This window comes from Neophocaena asiaeorientalis, unplaced genomic scaffold (genome assembly GCF_003031525.2).
Source record: "Neophocaena asiaeorientalis asiaeorientalis breed wild unplaced genomic scaffold, Neophocaena_asiaeorientalis_V1.1 scaffold118, whole genome shotgun sequence".
NCBI classification, from domain to species: domain Eukaryota; kingdom Metazoa; phylum Chordata; class Mammalia; order Artiodactyla; family Phocoenidae; genus Neophocaena; species Neophocaena asiaeorientalis.
Window position 1 is genome coordinate 8,724,898 of NW_020175528.1, and position 27,205 is coordinate 8,752,102.

Sequence of the window (27,205 nt, forward strand, 5' to 3'; positions counted from 1 at the left end):
GAACAGAAATATAAATTTGCCTAAAAATTTTAAAAGGCATGGTAAATTCTATTTCCCTAATAGCCAGCATTTTATTAAACCTTTTATTAGATTCATCCATTTGAGATAAATGTGTACATGCTGAACTCCAGGCAGATATAATGTTCTAATGTAGTAAGTGGGATTGGTAAAAAAGAGAGCAAACGTAGGTGATCTTGACTAGCAGCAAGAGCTTGAAACAATAAATATTATACTATTTTCAGACAAATAAACCATGAATAAGTTTCTTGAACCTAATTACAATATAGCATAGAACTATTCTTTAGAAGAAAAAAGAATAATTTCCTTCTTAATAGCCTATAAAGCCAGTCCAGATCTGATAAGTCCTATCAGGTTCATTCAAAGCAGTTATCTGTTGTGTCCATTTTGTACCAAGGCATACTAATAAGATTATACCTAAAATAACTACGTACCAAATACCATTACAATAAAAAAGATTCTGAACCTAAAACCATGTTAGAAGTCAGTATAGTAGAGTTACCTTTAGAGAGGAGGGAGAGAGTAATGATTGGGAAGGAACACAGGCAGATCTGGGTGGTAGTTATATGGATTTGTTTACTTCATAGTTCACTGAGCTATACAATCATGATGTGCATTTTTCGTTATTATATCTCAATAAAAATGTTTTTAAAAATTGTACCTCAGAAGGCTTGCTTACAGGATTATTCCACCTCACATGAATCTAGACCTACCTAGCTATAGTAGCCAACAGCCATGCGTGGCAATTAAGCTGCTGAAATGTGGTAAAGACAAACTGAGGTGTGTTCTAAGTGCGCAATACCACTGAATTTTGAACACTTAAGTTTTACAAAATCATGTAAGGTATCTCATTAATTATTTTTTATATTTTAGATATACTGGATAAATAAAAATGCATTGTAAGAATTAACTTCATCTGTTTTACTAGAGAATTTTAAATTACCTTTGTGTCTCACATTATCAATCTATTTCTTAGACAAAGATGATCTAAAGAGTTCGCAGAACTACAATATTGACTGTGAAATATACCCCCAAAAATGTCTTTTTATATTAAAAGGGCTTAATTATAATGAAACATATCTATTAAAACACTGATAAAATTAACTACATATAAAAGGTGCACTAGTAAATCCAAGTGCAAAACTCTTTATAGTCTCTGTTGGACTTGGGCTTTCATTACACTCAACACTGCAACACCACTCCATCAAACACTGAATTTGTGTTCAGCATAAAACTAACCTGCTCATTCTGAATGACCTGGCAAATGCAGGGTTTACAAAAGACGTGTGCACAGTGTGTTATGACGGGAACCGTTAAAGAATCCAAGCAAATTGCACATTCTTCATCAGAGCCTGAGCTCAGAATTAACTTCATCTTCCTTATTAACTTCTTTCGTAGTTCTTCAGGTGTATCATTTCCTAGAGAAAAGGCTGAAAAATTAATTTCAGAGCAAGACTTGTAATATGACTAGACAATCTTAATCTCCCTTATATAGAGAAAAGTTTTGCTTGGGTAGTCTTAAGTCTTCATATTTATTCATTTATTTTTTTTTTATCACAGGCAAAAAGCATGATTTAAATTTGAAATTTTAAGAAAAATTCAGAAGCTCCACATAACATACCTTACACAGAAACATCACTGCAGCACCATCTGTGGGTACTACCATGGAATAAAAGGCTGATCCAATCTGAACCTTTCTTCTAAGACTATCACTGGAAATCTTTGAAAACCTCATTAATATTCCATTTCATTGTTGAGAGGTTCTTGAGTACATTTCTAGTTGAGTCCTATTCTAAAATCAATGTCCGTTTGACAAATAAACTAAATTTAGGCCATATGAAAAATTTCTCATTCTGATTTAAATATCTCTACTAAATATGATGTGTAAACCAATCACATTTACCTACCTGAGGGACTAGTGGAAGACACTGCGTTTGTAAGAAGGTGAGTGTGACAACAAATCTGCCGCAATCTAAGCAAAAGACCCAGGACATCTGCATAGTGTGCAAGGACAGTGCCTTCATTAAAATACCTAGAGGTAAAAACACTGAATATTATGAAGGCCTCTAAACAGTAATATTTCCTATTCTAAAACAGTGCAACAAAAATGGCATTGTTTTCTTCTTCCCTGGAAATCACTTCAAAACATGAATGGAAAACAGAAAAGTAAACTCGATCTTTAATGAAACCAGGAGAGATCTGTAACAATAAAGCAAAGTATATGAGAAATGGCTGCCAACTGCAGTAGAAGTCAAAAAGGAAGATACCGAGAGATGACTGCAGATCTCAAGCAGACCTGCCAGAGCAAATTCTTCAAAACAGCATGCCCTAAGGAGAAAATCACCATCTCTTATGTGCACGGCTCATGGCCTGAACGCCCCTGGACAAGTTTATACCAAGACGGAGGGAAGGCAAGCTGAATAAGGAAACACGTGGCCCTACTGTGTTTTCAGAAAAGACTATAACCACAGCATTCCGTATTGTAAGGAACCCTAAAGCTTCTGATCTCTGTTTTATGAGCACAAGTAAAATCTGAAAGAACTCACATGTAACCCTGAGTCATAATTAAATAAAGATATATTTCCTGCCAGTCGAGGATACAGCTATGACTCCTGTCCCTTCATATGAATCTCTTGCAAATAGCTAGTCCAGAAAGAACTCAAGACATTCATATATGAGTAACAATCAGCAAAGAGCAAGGGAGAGAACAAATGGCAGTGAAAGAAAACTCACAGAAAATGTTGCCATAGAGCAAATAAAAATTATGACCAAGAATGCTACCATGATTTAACACCACTCAATAAAACAGTTCCTCCTAAAAAAACACCAATAGGGCTTCCCTGGTGGCGCAGTGGTTGAGAGTCTGCCTCAACTCTGCCGATGCAGGGGACACGGGTTCGTGCACCGGTCCGGGAAGATCCCACATGCTGCGGAGTGGCTGGGCCCGTGAGCCATGGCCGCTGAGCCTGCGCGTCCGGAGCCTGTGCTCCGCAACGGGAGAGGCCACAGCAGTGAGAGGCCCGCATACTGCCAAAAAAAACCACCAATAGCTTAAAGCAGAGACAAAACTTGAAAAGGTATGGCAAAACAAAACAGAGATCAAAGATGAACTGGTACAGCTAAAAAGTATGAAAGAGAAAAGTAAACTATCAGAGGAAGCCACAGGGAAGCCAGCATAAAAGAGACTAGCCACTGATAAAAACATAGGATTGTAGGAAACAGGATTGAGAAAAGCAAAATTAAACAGAAAGATGTAAATGATTAGAATAAAATGATACCTATGGAAAAAAAAGAATATCCAGCATACACAGAGAGAAATAAAATAATGGAACAGAAAACAGTATTTAAGAAAACTTTCCCAAAATGGGGTGCAGAAGACTGCAATCTACAGATTTAAATGGTACCACATGTTCCATAAAAATATCAACAGAGATCCTGGTGAAATTGCTGGACTTTAAAGAATAGAATAAAATAAAAATCAAGGTTTTCCATGGAACTATTCAGTATAAAATACAGTAGAACAAAGACAATACAGGTTTTCAAGAAACAATGGGTGATCCAAAAATTATATACCAAGGCAATCTGGTATTTAAGTATTAAGGCAATAGGAGAAATATAGCCTAATGGTTAAGAGGACAGACTCTAGAGCTAGACTGTCTGAATTCAAAATCTGGCTCTGTCAATTTAACTGTGAAAACTTGGGCAGGTTTCTCAACCTGTGTCTTGAGCTTCCTCAGCTGTAACAGTGGTATAATACACACCTCATAGGACTGTTGTATTAAAAAAGTTAGCATATGCAAAGTGTTTAGAATAGTGCTGGACTATGGCAAATGATATATATCTGCTGGTATTATTAGTAAGAGTAGTAGTATGGCAACAAATGCTTCTCAGTATTCAAGAATGCAAGGAGTAGGCAATATAAAGATTGAACTTACAAATTCTAAACTACCTGAATTTAAACACCACCTGTCATTCATTAGCTGTGTGACACAGTGTAAGTCACCTAACTGCTCTGTGCCTCGGATCCTTCATCTGTAAAATGTAGGTAATCCCTGTACTGACTTAATAGGATTGTTGTGAATTAATACACATAAAGCTCTTAGATGAATTAGATGAATGCATAACACGTAGTAAGTGCTCAATAAATGTTAGTAAATGTACTACCTATTAAGATATTTTTTAAATAACATTTTTTCTCTGAGAACACAGTTTCAATAAAGTTACTCTTTTTCAACCTTTTCAAACAGAATAACATTTACCAATAGTCTAATTATTCCCTGGCACCACTTCTTACACTGAAAATGAATATTTCAGTTTAAGAAATTTCTTTTGAGTGCCAGATACCGAAGTAGAAGTTTCCTCCTACCTCACCAGCTACACCTGTCTTGTTAGAACTCTTCTCTAACTTCATTCACTCTCTTGGTGATCTTATCCAGTCTCCCGGCTAAAAGTACCATTTACACACAGGTGACTTTCAAATTTATATCAAACCAAGAGCATTCCCATGAACTCTAATCTCATATCCAACTGACTATGTGACATCTCCACTTAGAAATCACACAGGCATCACACAATCAATGTGCCCAAAGCTGAGTTTCTCATTTTCCCTGAGAAAACTCTGCTCCTCCCTATAGATGGAATTGCAAATGGCAATTCCATCCTTCTAGCCACTCATGTGAAAAACCTTGCAGTTATCTTTCACTCCTCTCTCTCACACCCCATACTATATCAATCAGCAAGTTCTGTTGGCTCTACCTTCAAAATGTAACAGAATCCGGGCATTTCTAACCCCCTTCATCACTACTACTGTAGTAAAAAAAAGACCACCATCATCTCTTACTTTGATTTTTGCCACTGTTCTCCCTACTTATGCCTTGACTCTACAATGTAAGTCTTAACACAGCAGCCAGTTATCCTTTAAAAATATAAGTAAAATTAAGTCACTCGTGGTTCAAAACCCTTCCTTCAAAGGTTCCCAAATCTCATAAACAGTAAAAGCCGAAGTTCTTCAAATACGCCACAATGCCTACATAACTGTCACCCACCCCCACGCCAACAGCTCTCTGACATCATCACTATTTTCCGCCTTGCTCATATTATCCAGCCACACTTGTCTCTGTTGCTCAAGCTCCCCAGGTATGCTCCCAACTCAGGGCCTTTACACTTGCTGTTCCCCTCTGCCAGAAATGCCCGCCAACCCCAATCTCCTTTAAATCTTTTCCCACATATCACCTTCTCAGTGAAATCATCTTCCCTGAATACCCTATAAAAACAGCTTCAGTGCTCCCTCACCTCCTTTCTCCGCTTTACTTTTTTTCCATAAAACTTAATTTTTTAATCATCTGTTACCTCCCACTGAAATATAAACTCCTTGAGGGTAGAGATTTTTGTCTGCTTTACTCTGCTGTATCCCAATGGGTACAACAGTGCCTGGCACACAGGCACTTAATAAATTTTGGTTGAAAGAATGAATATGAAGGAAATTTGAATCACCACTGCAAAGATTTTCAACTCTGAAATCGCTTGCTTAGAACAATCTTTCTCAATTTCCTAATTCCTATTAAACCTGCTTTGTACCTCACTGAAGTTCTTATGTTTTGAAGATTCCCCTATATTCTCAGCCCTGTCCTGCCTTCGCTTGTCTCCTACTCATTCTGGTTCCTTCATGCATTCACATCAAACATGGTCTTGCTTAGGCTAGAATTTCTCACCTACGAATCCCCAATACCTTTAATCTACACTTCATCAGCTCCTAGTTCCAGATTTCCATGTGTGGCTGGAAAGTCATACTGATTTAACTTTTACATAGATCCAATCCCATGTGGAGCCTGTCTACCACTCTAAAAACCTTACTTTTTGCAATGGCTGAAAATCCAGGCTACCTTCCTCAACTTCCCACTGCCTTACTCTGTAGATATCTTGTCTCATAGTTCACTGACTGTACTCTTGATATGATTTACCTCCATAGTAGGCTTTATTTTTCTCCATCAATTTGTTTTATTCTCTTTTCTATCTGTAGTCTCTTCCATGTTCTCTTCCTCTCAAAGCAATTACACAAATAAAACCATCAAAAAATTGATCCAGCAGCCAATTGTCAATCCTATCTACCAGTCTTCTTCCTTTTAAAGACAAACTTCGTGAAAAATGGTCTACCCCTACAGCTGGCTACTTCTTTGCAATCCCTTTACTCCTACAATTTGGCCACATATCTCATCATTCTAGTGAAACCATTCTGGGAGTTTATACCAGTAACTTCTGAATCACCAAATTATTGTAAATAGCCTTTACTAAGTCTCTGCGCTATGTGACACTACTGACCATATATTCTTTCTTGATTACAGTCTTTACTGGAATTCTGTAACAGTTTCTCTACTGTCTTCATACATCTCCCCTTGACAGAATCTCTTCCAGTGGCTCCTCTTTATTTTCCTATGTCTTTAATGTGGAACGTTCCCCAAGTTTTAGTCCTTCTCTGGATATACTTCTCTCAATGTTTTTAATCTTCTCGCATGACACAGAACCAGGAATAGAAGCAAGCAAGGTCTTCTGACTAGCAATCCAAGACTTGCCATTTCATGTAAACTTTTTTCCTAACTTAAGGAATTACTTACCTGGTGAACTATAATATTATTTCACTCACTTCAACTATTAATTTGTTAAAAAGTAAATAGTTAAAAAAAACAAATTAGGGCTTCCCTAGTGGCGCAGTGGTTGAGAGTCCCGCCTGCTGATGAAGGGGACACGGGTTCGTGCCCCGGTCCGGGAAGATCCCACATGCCGTGGAGCGGCTGGGCCTGTGAGCCATGGCCACTGAGTCTGCGTGTCCAGAACCCGTGCTCCGCAATGGGAGAGGCCACAACAGTAAGAGGCCCGGGTACCGCAAAAAAAAAAAAAAAAAAAAAAAAAAAAAAAAAACAAATTATACTGCAGTGCACTTAATAAGACTTTATTGCTAACATACCTAAAAAATGCTATTCAATTAAAGTTAACAAAGAAAATAAAAACTAATTTCTAAAATGACTTTCTTTCTCCATACCTTCCAATAGTAGCTCTGCCTTCATTTTTCACAGACTGGTAAATCTTCCTCTCTTCATCCGAAAGTGTAATGTGCTGAATAAATATTTTACGTTCTGGTAACTCCAAAACAGGTTTTCCTCTAATTTTGCTTGTCTTTGTTCTTCTAAGTGTAATATTTTTAATTAGGGACTGTAAACGCCTAATCAAAATAAAAGAAATAATCACTTAACTTTTTATTTCTCCATAAGTTATTTCAATGAGAACAAAAAGGAATATCTTAATCTATTACTGTTCTATAACCTTAGTAAAGATTTTTTTAAAAAAACACTTATTTGGGGTTTTATCTAATCTTATAATGACAGACATATTCTACAAAGAGAAAATTATACTAACAAAATACATTTAAATTTGCCCTCAATTCAGTACCTGTCACAGTTTAATCTTTTATCCTGTCCTTATTTTTCTTAAGCTCTTCTCCCCGTTTTTCTAATCACTAACCCTCTTTTTCCTTCTCAATTCTGTCAACTACACCACCCAAAGTTTGACACTCAAATTCTTAAAAAGTAGCTATTAAGCGCAAGGCATTATACTAAACATCATAAATACATAAATGAGTAAGATCTTATCTTCAAAAAATTTCTCCAGTAATATGAAAATCAAGGTACATAAATAAGTAATTTTTATAAAGTAATGAATGCCAAAAATAAAAATTAAAACATGATGTGACAATTCAGAAGAGGGATAAATGCCTTCTAGATTCTACAACCTTTACAATCTTCTCAATATCAGAAAAAGAAAGGAAGCAACGCTTTAAAAAAAGATTTTTTCTTAACACTGAAATATAAATACAATTTCTTAAATCAGAATTTAAATAGTTGGTTCTGAGGAATCAAGTAGACAGTACTGCAAACGAGGTTAGTGGCTTTTGAATCTTTTTCACTGTAACCCACAGTAAGAAACATATTTTACTCCACCCATCAAACATACAGAAACACATATACATATAACAGAAACAAACATTTCACAAAACAATACTGTGTGTGATGCACTCTGCTATTTTCCTAAATCTTCTACTCTATTTCATTTTCTTTAATGAACAGCTATAATGCTAGCTGCCATCTTTATGATTTCACAAAATGCTAATGAATCCTAAACCCTCTGTCTGAAAACCACTGATCCAGGCAAAAAATTTGAACGTTAGCCTAGTACCTTGCAAAACGCCTATCAGCAAGTTGATATCTATGAGAAGTTGAGTTTTCATCTATCTCCACCAGAAACAACTTTCTGTCTTGTAAAACTCTTGTTACTGCCACTGTATTACCACATCATTCAGCTATCACTATATAAAGCTATACAACAGGGGTCCCCAACCCCCAGGCCATGGACCGGTACCTGTCCGTGGCCTGTTAGGAACCAGGCTGCACAGCAGGAGGTGGGCAGCAGATGAGCGAGCAAAGCTTCATCTGTATTTACAGCCGCTCCCCATCGCTCGTATTACCGCCTGAGCTCCGCCTCCTGTCAGATGGGCGGTGGCATGAGATTCTCATAGGAGCACGAACCCTACTGTGAACTGCGCATGTGAGGGGTCTAGGCTGCGTGCTCCTTAGGAGAATCTAATGCCTGATGATCTGAGGTGGAGCTGAGGCGGTGATGCTAGCGCTGGGGAGTGGCTGCAAATACAGAGTATCATTAGCAGAGAGGTTTGACTGCACAGACACCACAATAAATCAGTTGCTTGCAGACTCATATCAAAACCCTATCAGTGAGTAGCAAGTGACAAGCTGCATCTTACGGAGTAGACGACATAAGCAACACACTTATGGGTGTCACTGTCTCCCATCAGCCCCAGATGGGACCATCTAGTTGCAGGAAAACAAGCTCAGGGGTTCCCAACGATTCTTCATTATGGTGAGTTGTATAATTACTTCATTATATATTACAATGTAATGATAATAGAAATAAAGTGTACAATAAACGTAATGTGCTTGAATCATCCCGAAACCATCCCCCACCCCGCCCCCATCAGTGGAAAAACTGTCTTCCACGAACTGGTCCCTGGTGCCAAAAAGGTTGGGGACCACTGCTATACAAGGTAAGTTATGAAAATTTAGTGCATATTGGATTCTCTGAGCATATAATGTTTTTCCTGTCACTACTTAATTTATTAATGGTGGTTTTGAAGGTAAGAGCAACACACAAAGACCATATAGCTCTGCCTTCACAGTTCTGACTAAAATCAGGGAAAAGGAGGGTTAACCTTTTAGTGGTAGGTAGAAATATTTATCCCCCCAAACAAGAATCAACAGATTTTTGGCAGTCAAAGACATTAAGCCGTAAACACTTTTTGGAGAGGAAAGCCAACCGTCAGGTTAAAATAGTAATGAAAGTGGCAACTGCTTCAACCTGCGAACAATTATTTGTAGCTAATATTAATCAGTTGTCCCGAAATTACTTACCTAAGTCCACCTTCATCTCCCATTGTGACAGGACGCTGTATTGTTCTATGCCACCATTCTCTATCAAGAAATGGTTTAAGTTTTAAGAAGGAAAGAAGAGACCACAAGTCTTTTAAAGAATTCTGAATTGGAGTGCCTAAAAAGAACAGAAAACTGTTATAACTCTATAGCCAGAATACACAATCAAAATATCCACCGGCCCAATCAACGGAGACAACACTTGAAAATGGGCACTTTGTTCTAAGCGCACCCACTAACTATTAAGCTGTGAGTATAATCCTTTGTTAAACATATACACAATCTCAAAATACAGTCTGGCTCTGATTTTTAGCTCTCACTTGCCATACTAACAAAAAGACCACAGACCCCATAAACTCAACTTTCTCCTTAACAAGAACATTTGCTTATTTGATTTTTAAATCAGCAGCACTAGCAAGAAGAAAAAAACTAATCTGAGTTTATATTCTCATCCCCATCTTCCAGTACAGGTTCATGAGTAGCAAACAAGCTCCATGATGGGAAGTAGAGAAATCAAGATTCTAACTGGAGGATTAAAGTGTCTAGAGTTCCAAAGTTCAAAAATAAGTATAGTGACTGTTCCATAAATGAACTATAATTCAAATGTTGCTATATCATGGGCAGCTATAAAAAAAAGTCAAAATGTTTTATTAAATGATTTCTATAATTGATTTTTGGGAGAGACTTTATATCCACTTGAAGTTTACAAAGTTACCTCATAACTTACTTAACCATACATATTTGGGAATTCATTTTTTATCATTACCTGTCAATACCCATCTTCTTTCTGCTTCTAAATCAAGTACAGCTTTTGTCTGCTGAGCATTTGGATTTCGTATGGCATGTCCTTCATCCAGGATCACTCTTAGCCACCTTATGCTATGTAGTGGACTATCAGCTTTAGTCTGAAATAAATGTTTCATATGAATCAAAAACACAGGAAAGTAAAATAATACTTTATGTAATTTAATAAGTAATATGAGTTGTTATTCTTTAATATCGTCACCTACTATGTGGTAGGTACTGCTTTAAGCACTACATATATTAAATTATTAAATGTTCACGAACTTATGAAGTATTATTACTCCTATTTTACAGATGAGAAAATTGAAGCACCAAGGTGTGACGTATGTTGCTCAAAGTACCACAGCTATGAAGTGCAGAGCTAGCATTCAAACCCAAGTAATCTAGCTCTCTGATGAGACCTTGGTTCAAAACACTGAGCTATTCTTATTCTGCCTCAGATTCAAACATATGATGATATAAAGATTGTCAGTAAAAAGAGTTATTTGAATATAACATAATTACTTTTATGTAATGTTCTTACCTAAAGACTAAAATTTTTATAGTAAAGTGTTTTGGAAAACATTTTATCTTAACCGGAATTATAGGCAAACAACAATTAGAATTCTAAATGAACTGGGAAACAAATTTCAGATACAAGAAAGCTTATTTTTAAATTGAGATAAACAATTATCAAATCACTATGACAGAAAACAATATTCCAGAATATCAGAAAAAGAATTCATTTGCAAATTGCTATATACACTTAATTACAATTCAGATTTTAAAATTTAAGTGTTCTAAATATAAAATATTCCTAAATTATTATCTAAAGGAAGTCAAACCTTGTTCTTTTTTTTGCAGAATATTCAAAAACAATTTCCTCTTGGGGGGACTAGAAAGGCAGAGCTGCAGCATCACCCTCCAAAAGGTGACCCCCAGTGCCAGCCCTCCACACCAGTACAGGAGGGCCAGGCAGCCCCACACCCCAGCAGATGAAGTCCCTGGGCTCAGCTGTTGGGCTGTGAGGACAGCCTGATGCTCAAGTTTCCCCATCTGTACAGTATGGTAAATCTGTGCACATAGTGTGGTAAATGCTGCACCTGAAGAAACCTGTGAAACTCCTGATTTAGAGATCCTTAATTTGGGGCTAGAACCCATGGATGGGATTTAGGGCACTCCTATTCCTGAAATTATATACAAAATTATGTGGATATGTATGCACATGAATGCTTCTGGAAAAAGGGTCTAGAGCAGCACTGTCGAATAGGAATGTCATGCAAGCCACGTATGTCATATTAAATTTTCCAGCAGCTACACTTTAAAAAGTAACAAGATACAGGTAAAATAAATTTTAATAAAATATTTTATTAAAAAAAATTTCCTATTTACTTCCTATATATTAAGGGAAGAGTATAAAGCCTGAATTTTAGAACACTTTAGAAACCTGAAGCAATTAATTAAATTCAACTTCCGAAAATCTCTGAGTATCAACGTACTTACTCCATAGTCATGAGTTAAAATATTATATGTAGTCAAAACAATATCCTGTTTCGAAAGCAAGGCTGGGTCTCTAACACGATCAGGACCATAATAAACATAAAAATTCAAGTGCACATCTGATTTTATATGTTGTCCAAACTGGTCCTAAAAGAAAATTAGAAATATTTTAATAAGAAATAGGTTAGTGTCAGGTTCAATATGTGTATAAAATGTACTGTTTTGGCAGTAGTGTCACAAATCAAACTACTAAAACTGCATAAAAACAAGTTTCATGCAATCTAAAACAACAACAATGATGATAATAACAATACTAGTTATTTTACTGCCAGGGAAACTGACATATATACAATAATAATACATTATATAAATTTTGCCTGTCCCTACCAGTGGGCAGCTACTTCATTTTTAGAAGGAAAAAACAACCAAGCTTTTTTAAAACAGCAAGTTTTTTTTAATTTAGTATTTTACAAAAAGGATCTTTAATGCTTCCATTTAGTGACTTAATATTATCAAAATTAAACACTGAAAGAACGATAGGCAATATTTTCAAGAATGTAGGTAGAGATTCAAGCACAGTATCTACTTTCATTCATTTATTATAGGCCTACTGTTTGCCAGGTATCAACCAGAAAGGTGGTGCAGCTAAAGAGAAAAACAAGACCTGGTCCCTGTCCTCCTTGACAACATGATCAGTTTTAAAAACTTGAGAATTTTTTGTCTGCTTTGGTTTTTTTAACTCAAGAAAACAGTAGATCTGGGAGATTCTGAGCAGGAAAAAAAAAAAAAAAAAGATTAGAAAGAGACAGAAGGTACTAAGGAGACACAGCTGGGAAACTATTAGATGAAAAATGAAAAAGATGATGAAGACCTATACCAGACTGGCAAAAGTAAGAACAGAATGGAAAGGACTGGTGCGAAAGACAGTGACTGATGGGACTTGAGAACTAATTAAATATGGGATATGAAGAAAAGGGAGAAGACAAAAGAAGACTCTGATACTTAAAATAACTACTAGAACTGTGTGATAAAGATACAGAGACGTTTAAAAAAAGAAGGGAAAGCAGGCATAAAGATGAGAAAGAGATAATGAGTATTATTATTTTAGACATTTAAAATTTTTGGTCACCATAGAATATCTGACTAGAGAAATATACTCCAAAAATTTAAATACTGGCCTGTAATGCAGGTGTAGATACAGACTTTAAAGTTATCAGTAGACAGTACATGAAGCTACAGGAATGAATAAGATTTTCTAAGGAGAACAAATACAATGAGGAAACCAGGTTAGGGGAAGAGCCTGCAGAGAGCAATACTTAAAGAGCACAGCTTATGCTTCATTGGGAGATAAGACATGATGTCTGAGATATGATTTTAAATATTCCAGCAAAGAAAAAAATAAAGCAAATGTGGTAAACTTTTGATTCTTGAATCTAGATGACTAATGGAGATCTCATTACAAATTTTCATAATACAAAAAAAAAAAAGCTTTAAGTGAAAAAAAGGCAGACTACATAGGAAGCATGGAAGGAAGAGGTAGAGAAAAACAGTGGTCAGAAAATTGGGATAGCAAACAAAATCTTGGGCAGGGGACCAAAGAATATCAAAGTTTCAAGAATGAATACAAGATCAGTTTTTTTTTTTTTTGCGATATGCAGGCCTCTCACTGTTGTGGCCTCTCCCGTTGCGGAGCACAGGCCCCGGACGCGCAGGCTCAGTGGCCATGGCTCGTGGGGCCAGCCGCTCTGTGGCATGTGGGATCTTCCTGGACTGGGGCACGAACCCATGTCCCCTACATCGGCAGGCGGACTCTCAACCACTGCACCACCAGGGAAGCCCCAAGATCAATTTTTTAATTTGTAGTTTATGTTCATTCCCTCTCTTTACCAAAAGGATTGAAGATTTACAAAATAACACATAACAAAAAGTAATAAAAGGGAAACAAAGTCAGGGCAGAGGAAAAGAAAAAGGGAACTCACTGGACATGGCAACAGTGAAGTCTTTGAAGCCCTTCAAAAAGAGTTTCTACGGAGGGTGGGAGCAAAAACCAGACTTACTGTGGGCTAAAGAGAGAATGAAATCTGAAACAGTTAAGGCAAAAATACAGAAAAGAGGATAAAACATGAAAGAGTAAAGGTGAAAATGCAGAGAATCTTATCAAGAAATCTGGTGGAAAACGAAAGGAGAAAGTACAGTAAGAGAAAACTGAATCAACGGGTTATCTTGAAATGAAACAGAATATCTGTGGAAAGATCAGACTTGACATAAAAGAAAATTAACTCTTTTGGAGAAAGAGAATTATAGTACTGAGTTTCTAGTCACTGTGCTAGGTTGCGTGTGTGTGTCTGTGAGAAGGAAACAGGTGTTATTTAATTTTCCATTGGGAGGATAAATAATCTGTCTGAATATCCAGAAAAATTATGTGGTGTAAGTGGGATTGGTATCTTCCTCCTTTAACTGGATTCTTTCCCATGTTTGAAGACAAAGAAGGGAAGATAAGGTACTTCTAGCTTGTTTATTACGGTGCTAGGTTATGTTACCGGGAGGCTTGGAAGAGAGCAGCTTGTCGAGAGATTGCAAAATTCTAATTCTTATCCCTATATGCTCAACCATCACTCATTCCTTTCAAAGTCAGTTTTTCCATAACCTCAGTAGGCATGATTTTGCCAAGGTTTCCTTTCTTATGTTTATATACTAAACTTTTGGGTTTTTTCCAAATATAAAATTATAACGACATACTAATTACCGATTTTAAAAATACATATCCATGGCCCCAAGCAGTTAAAAAGTCACTGTTCTTTTGTTTACACCTCCATTAATACTTGTAACCTCACCCTGAAACTGCTATTCAAGTACCCATGTACTGTCTTTCCAGCAATGGACCACACATCAAAAGAAATAGCATAGCTTTGTTGGAATAAAAAAAAAAAGAGCAAGAGAGAACTAAAACTCATCCTGGTCCTAAGAGGAAAAATGACACTAATGAGAAGACAGTGTGATTAAAAAAAAATAAATACACCAAAAACTTACAATAAAAAGATAACAGCCAAAGAAGGCAAAGCTACATAAAAGTCAAGAAGATATGAAAGAGGTCACAGAATTTGACAATTAGACAATAACTACAAATTTTTTCCAAGGAAATTTAGAGAACTGGTGGCAGAAGCCAAGTTACAATGAGCTAAGGAGTTAGTAAATAAAAGCATGAAGTGGAAATTAAACCCCAAGAGTTAAGGCAGTGAATGCAAGCAGAGTAGCAACTTAAAGGTGAGACATAATCAAGAGAAAGTATTTAAAAATGTAAAAGATCTGACTATGTTTCATGAAAGAGCCAGTGGAGAGAGACTGAATAACCAGGCAAGGGGAAAAATAACACACAAAATGAAAAGGCAGAAAGAGATGGAATCTAATGTACAGACTAAGGTATCGCTCTTACAAAGAGTAGGACCTCTTCCACCTCTGAGATTAGAGGAGGAAAGGCCAGGAGAGATGCAGATAACCTTGGAGATGGCAAGAATGGAAGTTCACATCCAGTGGTCTTTTTGTTCACAATGCTTCCAACAGAGTTATTATTTCATTATAACATGCAGCTTGAAGCTCAAACTGGAAAGGAAATAGAACCAAGCTGCTCCTACACATAACACATAAAGAGGTTCCATTCCAATGCAATGTTTTAGAACAGAAAAGCAATCTGGAAGAAGAAGAAGAAAAAAAAAGACAATATTTTCTGGTGGTAGCCTTAAAAGCATAGGCTCTAGAGTCAGAATGTTGGAGACTATATCCCAGCTCCACCAATTTATTGGCTGGATGACCTTAGGCAAGTTACTTAATTTCTCTGTGTTTCAGTTCGGTCACCTGGAAAATGAGAATAATAGTTGTGAAGATTAAATGAGAAAATCTATGAAAAGAGCTTAGGAAAAAACTGAGCACATAGGAGCTCACTAAATGTTATAAGCTGTTATAAAAACAAAAGTTATCATTAGTGGTGTTCTTAAAAAAGAGGTTCTAACAGTTCATAAATAAGGTGTGGTCTTAAATTATACACTCTGGGGGACAGAAATGGAAGAGGAAGAAGTACAAGCCAAATCTTATGACAGCAACTGACAATGTTTCTTTCTCTACTATAAATTTTCAAAGAAAAATAACTTCAGTTCAGCAAATATAATCCCAATTCACTTAACAGTTACTTCAATTTAAATATAAAGTGCTGACCAAGCATATTTCTTGCAATGAAAGACTCTTTTTACAGTGTCAGACAAATATAAATTACATGTTTTTAAAGGGCTGTGAAGACTTACAATCCAGTTGCTTAACACAGAAAGTGGACAGATGATCAGTGTTGTTCTTGGTCTCTCTTCAGTATCAGTTTTCTTTGAACTCTCCACTGCAGATGCTCCTGAAAGAAGATACATACTTCAGCTATTTTTTTTTTCTCAAACATACACAAAGTCAATGAAGATATGACAAAAATGTGCCTCTATGAAGAGAAATTAGGAAGAATTAAAATGAGGGACTTCTGGGCTTCCCTGGTGGTGCAGCGGTTGAGAGTCTGCCTGCCAATGCAGGGGACGCGGGTTCGTGCCCCGGTCCGGGAGGATCCCGCGTGCCACAGAGCGGCTGGGCCCGTGAGCTGTGGCCGCTGGGCCTGCACGTCCGGAGCCTGTGCTCCGCAGTGGGAGAGGCCCCAACAGTGAGAGGCCCGTGTACCGCAAAAAAAAAAAAAGAAAAGAAAAAGTATAGTACTGGCACAAAAACATACACATAGATCAATGGAACAGAATAGAAAGCCCAGAAATAAACCCACATACTTATGATCAATTAATCTACAATAAAAAAAAAGGCAAGAATATACAATGGAGAAAAGACAGTCTCTTCAGTAAGTGGTGCTGGGAAAACTGGACAGCTACATGTTCAAGAATGCAAAAGTAAAACATTCTCTAACACCAAATACAAAAATAAACTCAAAATAGACTGAAGACTTAAATGTAAGACCAGATACTATGAAACGCCTAGAGGAAAACAGGCATAACACTCTTTGACATAAATCACAGCAGTGTTTTTTGGATCCATCTCCTAAAGTAAAGGAAATAAAAGCAAAAATAAACAAATGGGACCTAATTAAACTTAAAAGCTTTTGCACAGCAAAGGAAACCATCAACAAAACAAAAAGACAACCTACTAAATGGGAGAATATATTTGCAAATGATATGACTGATAATGGACTAATATCCAACATACATAAACAGCTCATACAACTCAATATCAAAAACACAAACAACTCGATTAAAAAATGGGCAGAAGACCTGAAGAGACATTTTTCCAAAAAGGAAATGTAGATGGCCACAGGCACATGAAAACATGCTTAACATCGCTAATCATCAGGGAAAGCAAATCACAACAGCAAGATATCACCTCACACTTGTCAGACTGGCTATCATCAAAAAGAACACAAATAACAAATGTTGGTGAGGATGTAGAGAAAAGGGAACCCTCATATACTGTTGGTGAGAATGTAAATTGGTGCAGCCACTGTGGAAAACAGTATGGAAGTTTCTCAAAAAACTAAAAATAGAACTACCATATGACCCAGCAATTCCACTCTTGGGTATATATCCAGAAAAGATAAAAACACTAATTCTAAGAAATACATGCAGCCCAAATGTTCACAGCAGCATTATTTACAATTGCCAAGATATGGAAGCAACCTAAGTGTCCATCAGCAGATGAAATGGACAAAGAAGATGTAGCATATACATACAATGGAATATTACCTGTTAAAAAGAATGAAATTTTGGGAATTCCCTTAGGACTTAGCGCTTTAACTGCTGTGGCCCAGGTTCAATCCCTGATTGGGGAACTATGATCCCACAAGACAAGTGGTGTGGCCAAAAAAAATTTTTTTAAATAAATAAAACAACTGTTTTCACACACACAAAAAAAAGAACAAAATTTTGCCATTTGCAGCATCATGAATGGACTTGGAAGGCATTAGGCTAAGTGAAATAAATCAGACAGAGAAGACAAATACTGTATATGATATCACTTATATGTGGAATCTAAAAAATACAACAAACTAGTGAATATAAAAAACAAGAAGCAAACTCACAGATGTAGAGAACTAGTGGTTACCAGTAGGGAGAAGGAATAGGGAAGGGGCAGTGTAGGAGGAGGGGAGTAAGAGGTACAAACTATTAGGTATAAGATAAGCTATAAGGATATACTGTACAACATGAGGAATATAGCCAATATTTTATAATAACTGTAAGTGGAGTATAACCTTTTAAAATTGTGAATCACTATATTGTACGCCTATAACAGGTAATATTATACAGCAACTATATTTCAATTAAAAAAAGTTTTTAAATTTTAATTATGTGTTTACTTGTTTATTTTATATTCCCCCCGAACATCAGACATAAGCTCTGTGAAAACAGACTTTTGTCTGCTGTATCTCCAACACGTAAAACAGAGGATACTAAGGTGCAGAGATATAATAACTTGTCCCAGATCACCTTAACCACAGTTCAATCTCTTTCTATTTCAAATATTCAGACTCTTAAGCACTGTCATTTCCCTATGAATTACAAAATATAAAGTAATAATAAAGATCACTTACATTTTTAATTGAAAAGCATATTCTTCTCATACCAAAAATAAATCTCTGTAATAATTCTAATTAATCCAAATTAAATTTTAAAGCAGCCATAAATTGCTCTGTGCCTTTATTAGAAAAAATATCTATGCTACTCAGATGAGTAAGGGACCTATTCCCATCATATTTTTTGACCTAACTAAAACAAACAGAATAAGAAAATACATCAAAGTGCACTTTTAAAAATGAGATTGTCTTTTTTCTTTTCTCTACTTTCTTAACTTCTTATAATACGGTTTTATAACTTTTGTCATTTAAAATTTTTTTCTTTGAAAAACAGAAAAAACAAACCAAACGAAAGGTAAAAACCCAGCAGATTTACTTACTCTTTTTCAACATTTTCTTTTTGGTTGCAGGGGTAGATGAAGTAAGTGCACATGCAAACTCTGCATCTTCTTTAACCTTAGATGATCCTGCTGAAGTAAAAACCACAGAATCATTAAGATATTTGAAAACCAATTCTCTCCTGTACTTAAGTACAGGTACTTTCTAAGGATAGGAAATATAATACCACTTCCACACTTTCTTAAGAGCTTATATTACTAAATAAAAATAAAATAATTTCTAGTAACCAAAATTGCCTCTTTTGACACTATCTTTCCAGCTCAAAGAAGAAATGTAGTCATTCATGATTCACTGTTGCTTCTCTTGAGGAAAGATGTGAAAGTAGAAGCAGCCATATGCAAAGTGATTCAGCTCCCAGGTGGAAGGAGAATGTTTTCAATGAAACAGGTGTTTAACTTTTAATGAAGATGCTGCCAAATTTTCAGATCCGTCAATGATGATGAGTTATTTTCCAAGTGCAATACAATTTCTTAACTTATTAGGAATACAACACGATCAGATTAAGAGAAAAACAAAGTAAACCATATGTTTTAAAGATAGAGGAAAAAGTAAAGATACTCACTGAATATTTGTAAATCTGTATAATGCTAAGTAACGGTAATAGTAGTACTATACTGACAAGGCAGTCTCAGCCTACTTTTGTAACTACAATTTATACGTACACAAAAAAGGTTTTATTGAAGTCATTTTATTAGTAGAGAGTACTTTGTTTTGTCTAAAGCTGGTTTAAATATATTCTCTTAAATTTTAATTTGAAACTGTTCTTTCAATTTGCTTCCCTCATTTAACACCCTTGATAAGCATAAATAGTTCAAATGTAAAAAGCAGTCAAGTTTACCACCTATTACTAAAGAATTCCAAGCCAGACAGATACAAATCAGTGAGGTTTTACTTTAATAATCTTTAAGTGTAGATTAGGGATACTGAGAAAGGGACTTTCCTGGTGGCGCAGTGGTTAAGACTCCATGCTCCCAATGCAGGGGGCCCGGGTTCCATCCCTGCTTAAGGAACTACATCCCACGTGCATGCCGCAACTAAGGAGCCCTCCTGCCACAACTAAGACCCAGCACAACCAAATAAATACATAAATATTTTTTAAAAAAGGGGATATTGAGATATACATACCTTTTTCTCTGATTTTAGTCTCTGACTGTGTATTTTTCAGTTTGCCTAAAAGCAAAACCAAATATAACATTGGTCACATTAGGAAATTAAAACATAGGACACATTATCAAATCAAACTCACTTCCTATTACCTTTCATTTTCTGTGGCAATTCATTTGTTTCACTTTCCTCTGAATCGCTGCTTTCAGTGTACTGTACCGCAGTTTTTCTCCTAAAATTAAGTATACACAAATTTTTTATCAATCCAAAACAAAATGGGATATAAAAACTTATGTTTAATAAATGTAATTAATACAAATGCTTTTTGTCTTGCCCCGGTTTATTTTTTGAAAAAATATCAAGGGAAAAAATTTTTTATTTGACAAATGGAAGTCAAATTTGCTGAAAGCATTTTGCTTTCGTAGCCAGAAGCATTCACTATACAAAATGCAGTATCACTATCGTTAAAATAAGTTTGAGAAAGTAAACCATTCTAAGATAGTAATCCCTTCAACACTTTGTTCAGTATTTGGTAATTCAATTCAAACACTTATATTAAAACTAGAACAAAAAAGAAGTGACTCTGATTATCAAAGATAACCCTCCAATATAATGAAATAGGCAGCTAAGGGGCAAAAATATAATTCTTTCACAGTGAAAATTTTTATAAATTCTGTGTAGGAACAGTACAATACGGTGGTTAAGTGCCTAAGAACAATGGACTCTGGAGAGAGACTGCTTAGATTCAAATGTCCATTCCACCATTTATTTGCTATGTGACTTTAGGCAAGCCACCTAATATTCTTCTAAGCTTCAGTTCCCTCACTTGGAAAACAGGAATAAAGATACAATCCACTGTAGGATAAAATGTGTTACTACATGCAAAGCCTCTAAAATAGTGCTTGTTGCACAGTAAGTATATATTTATTATAGTATGTGTGTTGGTGGTTGTTTTTCCCTTGTCATCATTATTTCCACACTCTTTAATCTGATCTGGGCTATCTAACAGTGCCCTGTTACCAACGCTCATGGTCAGTTCAGAGTTATAAGATTTGATATCTAGATGAGAGGGAAACTCATGAGTCCTGGTTTTGTGCTCAGTTCAGACAGGTACTAAAGATAGAGAACAATTAACAAAGCCCCAGTTTTGAAATCTCTATTGGTGGAATAGCTAAGAGGGACTCAGATTTGAGGTCATGCCTGCAGATATTGATGGTGGACAATAAAACACAAAAGCCAAGTATTTAGATCTATCTCAGAGAGTAAATAAAATTTATAAAGTTAACAGATTCAAATGAAGAGTGGAGGAGCATTATGTGTTTTATTCAAATTCTCCCTCCAGTCTACATTAATATAATACTCTCCATGAATAACTTTATCATGTCTTATTTCCACTAAAGGTAAAGTGAGAAAGAACTCAGATGAGCAAAGAATGCTTTTGTCAAACCATCCGACACATATACATCAGTTCTCAACTCCTCAAATTCATAAAGAAAATTCTTCTAAAGTCTCAACAAAAGCAAAACACCCAAGAGCTAGATCTCAGTTCCTATGTGAAAGAAATAGGAAAATAGTAGAAAGACAAGTGATTATTAAAAATTACCAATTCAGCTCTTTTATATATTATTTTTTTTCACCTATAAAATGAGAACGGTCTACCTGCCTAAGTCACAATGACTTTAGCAGTTTCAAATTAAAGAATGTATTTGAAAGAACTTTGCAACTGAGATAACGGTCATAGCTCTCCCCCATATGTAAGAAAACGGAGAAAGAGTTTAAACATATTACATAAAATTAAACCATAACAGAGTTTACCTTTTGGGGCGGGAGCTAGAGAATTCTGACTTGGGATATTTATTCTTTCCCTTGTCATCTGAAATACTGGGTTCTCCACTACATCTAGATCCTTCTATTTCAAAAAAAAGGACAAATATACAGAGTATTAGTAAATTGTCTTAGACTAGCAGTATCCTTCTTAAAACTTTGGTTTTCCAACTCAATAGCTCAACTTTCTTAGTATCGTCATTCCTATTCTTTCAATCAGCCAGCTGTACTCTCTACAGTTTCCTAATCTAGTATTTTCTCACCGAAAAGTACCTTCAATTTTTTTGTGCCCAGTCTTTCCCCTGTAGTCATCTAGCCAATCCCTACACTGGCTGAATTTCCTGCTATACCAAGGCAGCTAAGAGCTGCTGGAAAAAAAAAAAAAAGAACAATAAACAGGTGGTATTAGGGTTAGGGTCACCTTGTATCACTTAGCAACTCTTTTACCTATCACATGTTCTCCCTACCCACTCACCTGGATGATCTATGCTACACTGGATCCTCTGCCTAGATTTTAAACTCCTTTTACTCCCAGATGACCTACTTCACTTTACAAAAAAATATCAGATGTCATCTTCTATAAATTATCAATTTTCCTACCTTTTTATTCCCTCAATTATCTATATTTTTCCTCAACCTTACTTCCTTTCCTTCTCATGCTAACTCATGTACCTATTTTCTTGATCTCATTTCCTCCCACAGGCCACCAAATTATTCTCTCCATTGTATACAAAATCTTTTCCTATCCATGGATTTCCTTCTTAAACCACGCCCCCCAAAAGCCCTCAATTCTGCCTCTCTCTCCAACTATTTTTCTCTTATCTGAAACACAGCAAAATTCGTAACAGCACACAGTTGTTATTAACAGTTCTTCATCTACTAGTCTTATTTTAAAATCATTTTAGTCTTGCTCTGTTCTAAGCAATCTTAAGAAATTAATTTTATGAAAGTCACTGACTGCTAAATCCAGCCACGTAACTGTTAAATCCAGATCCCTTCTCATTTCTCCTCTGCCTAATTTGGCTCTAACCTATCTTTCTATTTTTACCTGCTGTTTATTCATGCACATTCTGCTGTTACTCGTTTACATTATAAATACCATAAACTACTGAGGTCCCAGAGCAATATACTCTGTGTTTTGTCTTGCTTTTAACCGCCCTTTCATGGTTTTTTTTTCCTCAACCAAAACTGCTTTTCCTCCTCTAATGTGCTACCAAGCCAATTCCATCATCGCATCGCTTCCTTGATGAAATTTTTCCTACCAGTCCTCATGAGATTCTTTAGAAAAAAAGATCTGAAATTTTTGTATAGTACTAAGCCAAAGCTGGAATTACGTCATTAAATTGGAAAAATCTAAATCAAACATGGGGTCATGTTCAAAATTAAAGTTTACCTTTGATTAGTCCATCTGCCTTTTCACTGGTATTGTTCCCTCCAAGTTTCATAGATTCATCGTAAACATTACATTCCTGGATGAAAAGGCATATTTCTTACATAGTACTGCCGTCAGTTTTAAGTAAACTTAAAAATGCATCCTATTTTATATTACTTTACTTTACATAATAAAGACTATGTAAATTGCTACCCTATTCTGGAGCAGTGGAAGGAGGTGCATTAAGGAGAAAAATGTACAAATTGATGAAAAAATTTTTTCACAGGTATCTCAAAAAAGAAAACTAGTCTGTCTTAACCTTTTCAAAAGGAATACAAAAAGCAAACCTCAATTATAAATGGCATATTAGTTACTGTGAGAAACATTCACAAAATGGGATTTACTTTAGAATTAGAAGGAATTCTAAGACTACAAACTTTCAAACCAAGAGTCCCTAATAGATCTTTAATGAGGCTGCCACTGACATCCTTTTTTTCTGGAATTCCCAGAATGGGTAGATGAAATAGTCAGGTTTCAGAATGCCTCCTCCCTTACTCTATCAGGGATTTTCCCTGCCAACTCTGACTTTGTCCTTTTCCCTTCATGTGTTCTCCTTTGTTTCAAAGTGCAACGATGTGTACATGAGCACAAGAACTTCTATAAAAGTAAAATTTTATACTTCTCTGTGAAATATTTTCAACTGAGTCTAGTAGGGCAGGGTTCCTCTAATCTTACTTTTAATTCTAGACTTGATTCTGTAGGTAGGAATGACAAATAAAATTGGGTTTAATTAAATTAATTCTTCCAGTGTAAAAAGAAAGGTAGGCCTTCCCTGACAGCCCAGTGGTTAAGGATCTGCCTGCCAATGGAGGGGACATGAGTTCGAGCCCTGGTCCAGGAAGACCCTACATGCCGGGGAGCAACTAAGCCCATGCGCCACAGCTACTGAAGCCTGTGCGCCTAGAGCCCGTGCTCCACAACAAGAGAAGCCACCGCAATGAGAAACCCACACGCCGCAAGGAAGAGTAGGCCCCGCTCGCCGCAGCTAGAGAAAGCCCGCGCGCAGCAATGAAAACCCAAAGCAGCCAAAAATTAATAAATAAATAAATTTATAAAAAATAAAAAGAAAGGTATAGGTCATATTGTGAAAGGTAGGTCATATTTTGAATCAAAACCTCAGAGTGGTGTTCAGGATTGGTTAGCAGGAGTACAATGTAATTTTTGCCTACAATTAGGGCCAATAAAGGATATTTTATTTTAGTTTTTTAAAAAATAGAAATTTAAACATCTTGCAAAATCTCATTAGAGTTTATGTTTTACTTAAAATGTGGTTGAAAAGAAAATCTATCCCCTTCCAATGGTATGAGTCTAAATAAATTAAAAATCCAAGATGTACCATTTTTAGAGATATGTAACTAGAAGTTATTTAGATAATTAACTTTATAAAGCATTAGCTTCAAGAAACTGATGTTAAAAATGCCTTTCATGGCTTCCCTGGTGGCTCAGTGGTTAAGAAACTGCCTGCCAATGCAGGGGACACGGGTTCGAGCCCTGGTCCGGGAAGATCCAACATGCTGTGGAGCAACTAATCCCATGCACCAGAACTACTGAGCCTGCGCTCTAGAGCCCGCGAGCCACAACTACTGAAACCTGTGCGCCTAGAACCCGTGCTCCACAACAAGAGAAGCCACTGCAATGAGAAGCCCGTACACTGCAACGAAGAGTAAACCCCTGCTCGGCGCAACTAAAGAAAGCCCGCACGCAGCAACAAAGACCCAATGCAGCCAAAAACAAATAAATAAAATTAAAAAAAAAAAAAGGTTTGTCACGTAAAAAAAATATGCCTTTCATCATTCTACCCAGTTTTCAATAATCAGTACAATCATTTATATTAAATAGTATGCAAAAATAATTCTAAAGTTTATCTACAAATAAAGGATGTCCTTTACATTATTCATTTCATATTAAATGACTCTTAGTAAGCCTTTTCTTCATAGAGTTCAAGGATATAAAGTCCAACCTATCAAATCATACTATGCTCCAATCTCATGAAATTTAATAACACTTCACTCTGTAAGCTTGCAATATCCAAATCTATCTGAAATAATGAAATTTCTGTTGCAATAAATGCTTAGCTGGAAATCACATTTTCAGCCTCAATTTCAACTAATATAGCAAACTAAATATCCTAAAACCTTCCTACTACGTAACATGTTAAATGCATGGCTGATCTTGGAGAAAAAGGGAAAGAAAGCCTTATTGATGATAATTTTTTAATTGGTAATTGACAATGAAGCTGTAAGTAGTCTTAGGTGCTATTCTTCAGTTTTAATAACTAAATGTAGAAAGGACAGACGTGGAAAGCACTGGACTATTCAGGGTAGGGAACTGAATCTTAGACATTAACAACAGAGTTAAACTCCCACTAAAAGTACGAAGAAGGAAATGCAACTAAGCGCAGAAATTAATAAAATAGAATCTTAATAAACAGTTGTAGGAAAGTGATATGCAGCATCTTTGAAAAGTAAAAAATAAGAACAGTAGAGAAAAGTCCAAAAAAGAGATATTTTGCATACACCTTGCACCTAGTTACTTCCTACTTTAAGTTCTTTGGATTTTCAGCTGAGAATGAAGAACAACCGTTTCATTCTTATAACATTTATTTTCCCTACAAAACTAATTCATTATTAATTCTTAGAAACTGAATATACATGTATTATGTGTATATATGCTATATATAAAAATATACACAAATTAAACATCAAGAATAGTCACCCATTCTCTCATCATTAGGACATAATTATCACTATTAACATTTTGGCACATACAGTATGTGTGACTACACTTAAGACGTATATAAATATGTATTTACAAAATGAAGACTCAAACTCTATACACAGAGGTGTATCTGGCCTTTTAACTAAAAAAGATCATGGAAGTATTCTTCAAAAATAGGACTTTGTAGTTGCATAATATTAAATTTTATGGTTGTATCATAATTTAACTGTTAACTTATTGACAGGTATTTCTTTTCTGCCTTTAAAATAATGCTGGGGAAATAGACTTGTATTTTTCTCTTTGGAAAAAATGCATTTCTGATAACTTCTTTAGTTTCTTTGAAATGGCACTGCTGAATCAAAGATTACAAACACTTTTAAGGCTTTTGATACACATTACCAAATTGCCTTCAAGAATGTAGCATAAACTTTCACTCTTATCAGCAACACGAGAAAGGCCATTCATCATATCTCTAAAAACCAGATATTATCAATTTTTTGGCAAAAATTTTTTTAATGACAAAATTAAAAGGTTTTACAATAAACCAGAGACTTTCGAAAAAACACACTAATACTTCACCTTCTTCAGCTGATTTTTCTTAATTCTTTCAATAGGAAGAGATTTGCCATCATGGAAGTTGGTGAGAATCACTGCAATGGCTGTCAGAGTTTTGCCCTTTAAAATGTTTTACAAAGAAAAATGGTCAGATTCTGAAACCCAGTTGACCAGACAACATTCTGAAACTAATATTTAAATCAAGTAAGAAAATATCAAACAGCATTCAGGGCCACAGAAGTATGCTAATTATTATACCAAATAATATACATATTAGTGAAGTTATTTCATTCATTAAGTTAGTAAATGCTTTACCATGCCATATTACTAGGAGTATTAAATAATTTACTGTGTAAAATACTGTAAGCATCATTGAGAAATGTCACTTTGTATTTTTAATCCTTTTTTAATTGAGGTATAATTTTCATACAATGAAATTCACAGACTTAAAGTGTATGGTTTGATAGGTTTGACAACTGTATACACTGGTGTAACCACCACACAATTAAGATACAGAAAAATTTTATCACCTAGAAGTTGCCCTGTATTCCTCTGCAGTCCATCTCCCCACCTCTGTACCAGACAACGGCTGATTTGTCTCTATCACTATATATTAATTTTGCCTGCCTTTGAACTTGATATAAATGGAATTACTCAATATACTCTTCTTTGTTTAGTTTCTTCTGCTCAATACAATTTTAGGCCTAGCCCTGATTCAGAGCATGTGGTGACATGAGCTGGTATAAGTTGTTCCTTAAGAAGAGTGGAGTAATATAGAGAAATGCT

At 35.7% G+C, this 27,205-nt stretch overlaps 1 protein-coding gene across 2 annotated transcripts in view; it reads right to left on the reverse strand.

The window, feature by feature from the left end:
- HLTF (helicase like transcription factor) overlaps positions 1–27,205 on the reverse strand; it is a 58,072-nt gene that overhangs the window by 9,220 nt on the left and 21,647 nt on the right. The window contains exons 8-20 of one of the 2 annotated variants that reach the window (XM_024769067.1): positions 26,444–26,539; positions 23,108–23,183; positions 21,706–21,799; positions 20,043–20,122; positions 19,912–19,956; positions 18,768–18,854; positions 16,088–16,185; positions 11,796–11,939; positions 10,276–10,414; positions 9,492–9,627; positions 7,055–7,234; positions 1,926–2,050; positions 1,258–1,436 (exon numbers count right to left, since the gene is read on the reverse strand). In XM_024769067.1, coding sequence (XP_024624835.1) covers positions 1,258–1,436; positions 1,926–2,050; positions 7,055–7,234; positions 9,492–9,627; positions 10,276–10,414; positions 11,796–11,939; positions 16,088–16,185; positions 18,768–18,854; positions 19,912–19,956; positions 20,043–20,122; positions 21,706–21,799; positions 23,108–23,183; positions 26,444–26,539 — 1,479 coding nt within the window. Of the gene's footprint in view, positions 1–1,257; positions 1,437–1,925; positions 2,051–7,054; positions 7,235–9,491; positions 9,628–10,275; positions 10,415–11,795; positions 11,940–16,087; positions 16,186–18,767; positions 18,858–19,911; positions 19,957–20,042; positions 20,123–21,705; positions 21,800–23,107; positions 23,184–26,443; positions 26,540–27,205 lie in introns of both variants that reach the window. The other variant, XM_024769066.1, reaches the window with a different exon arrangement.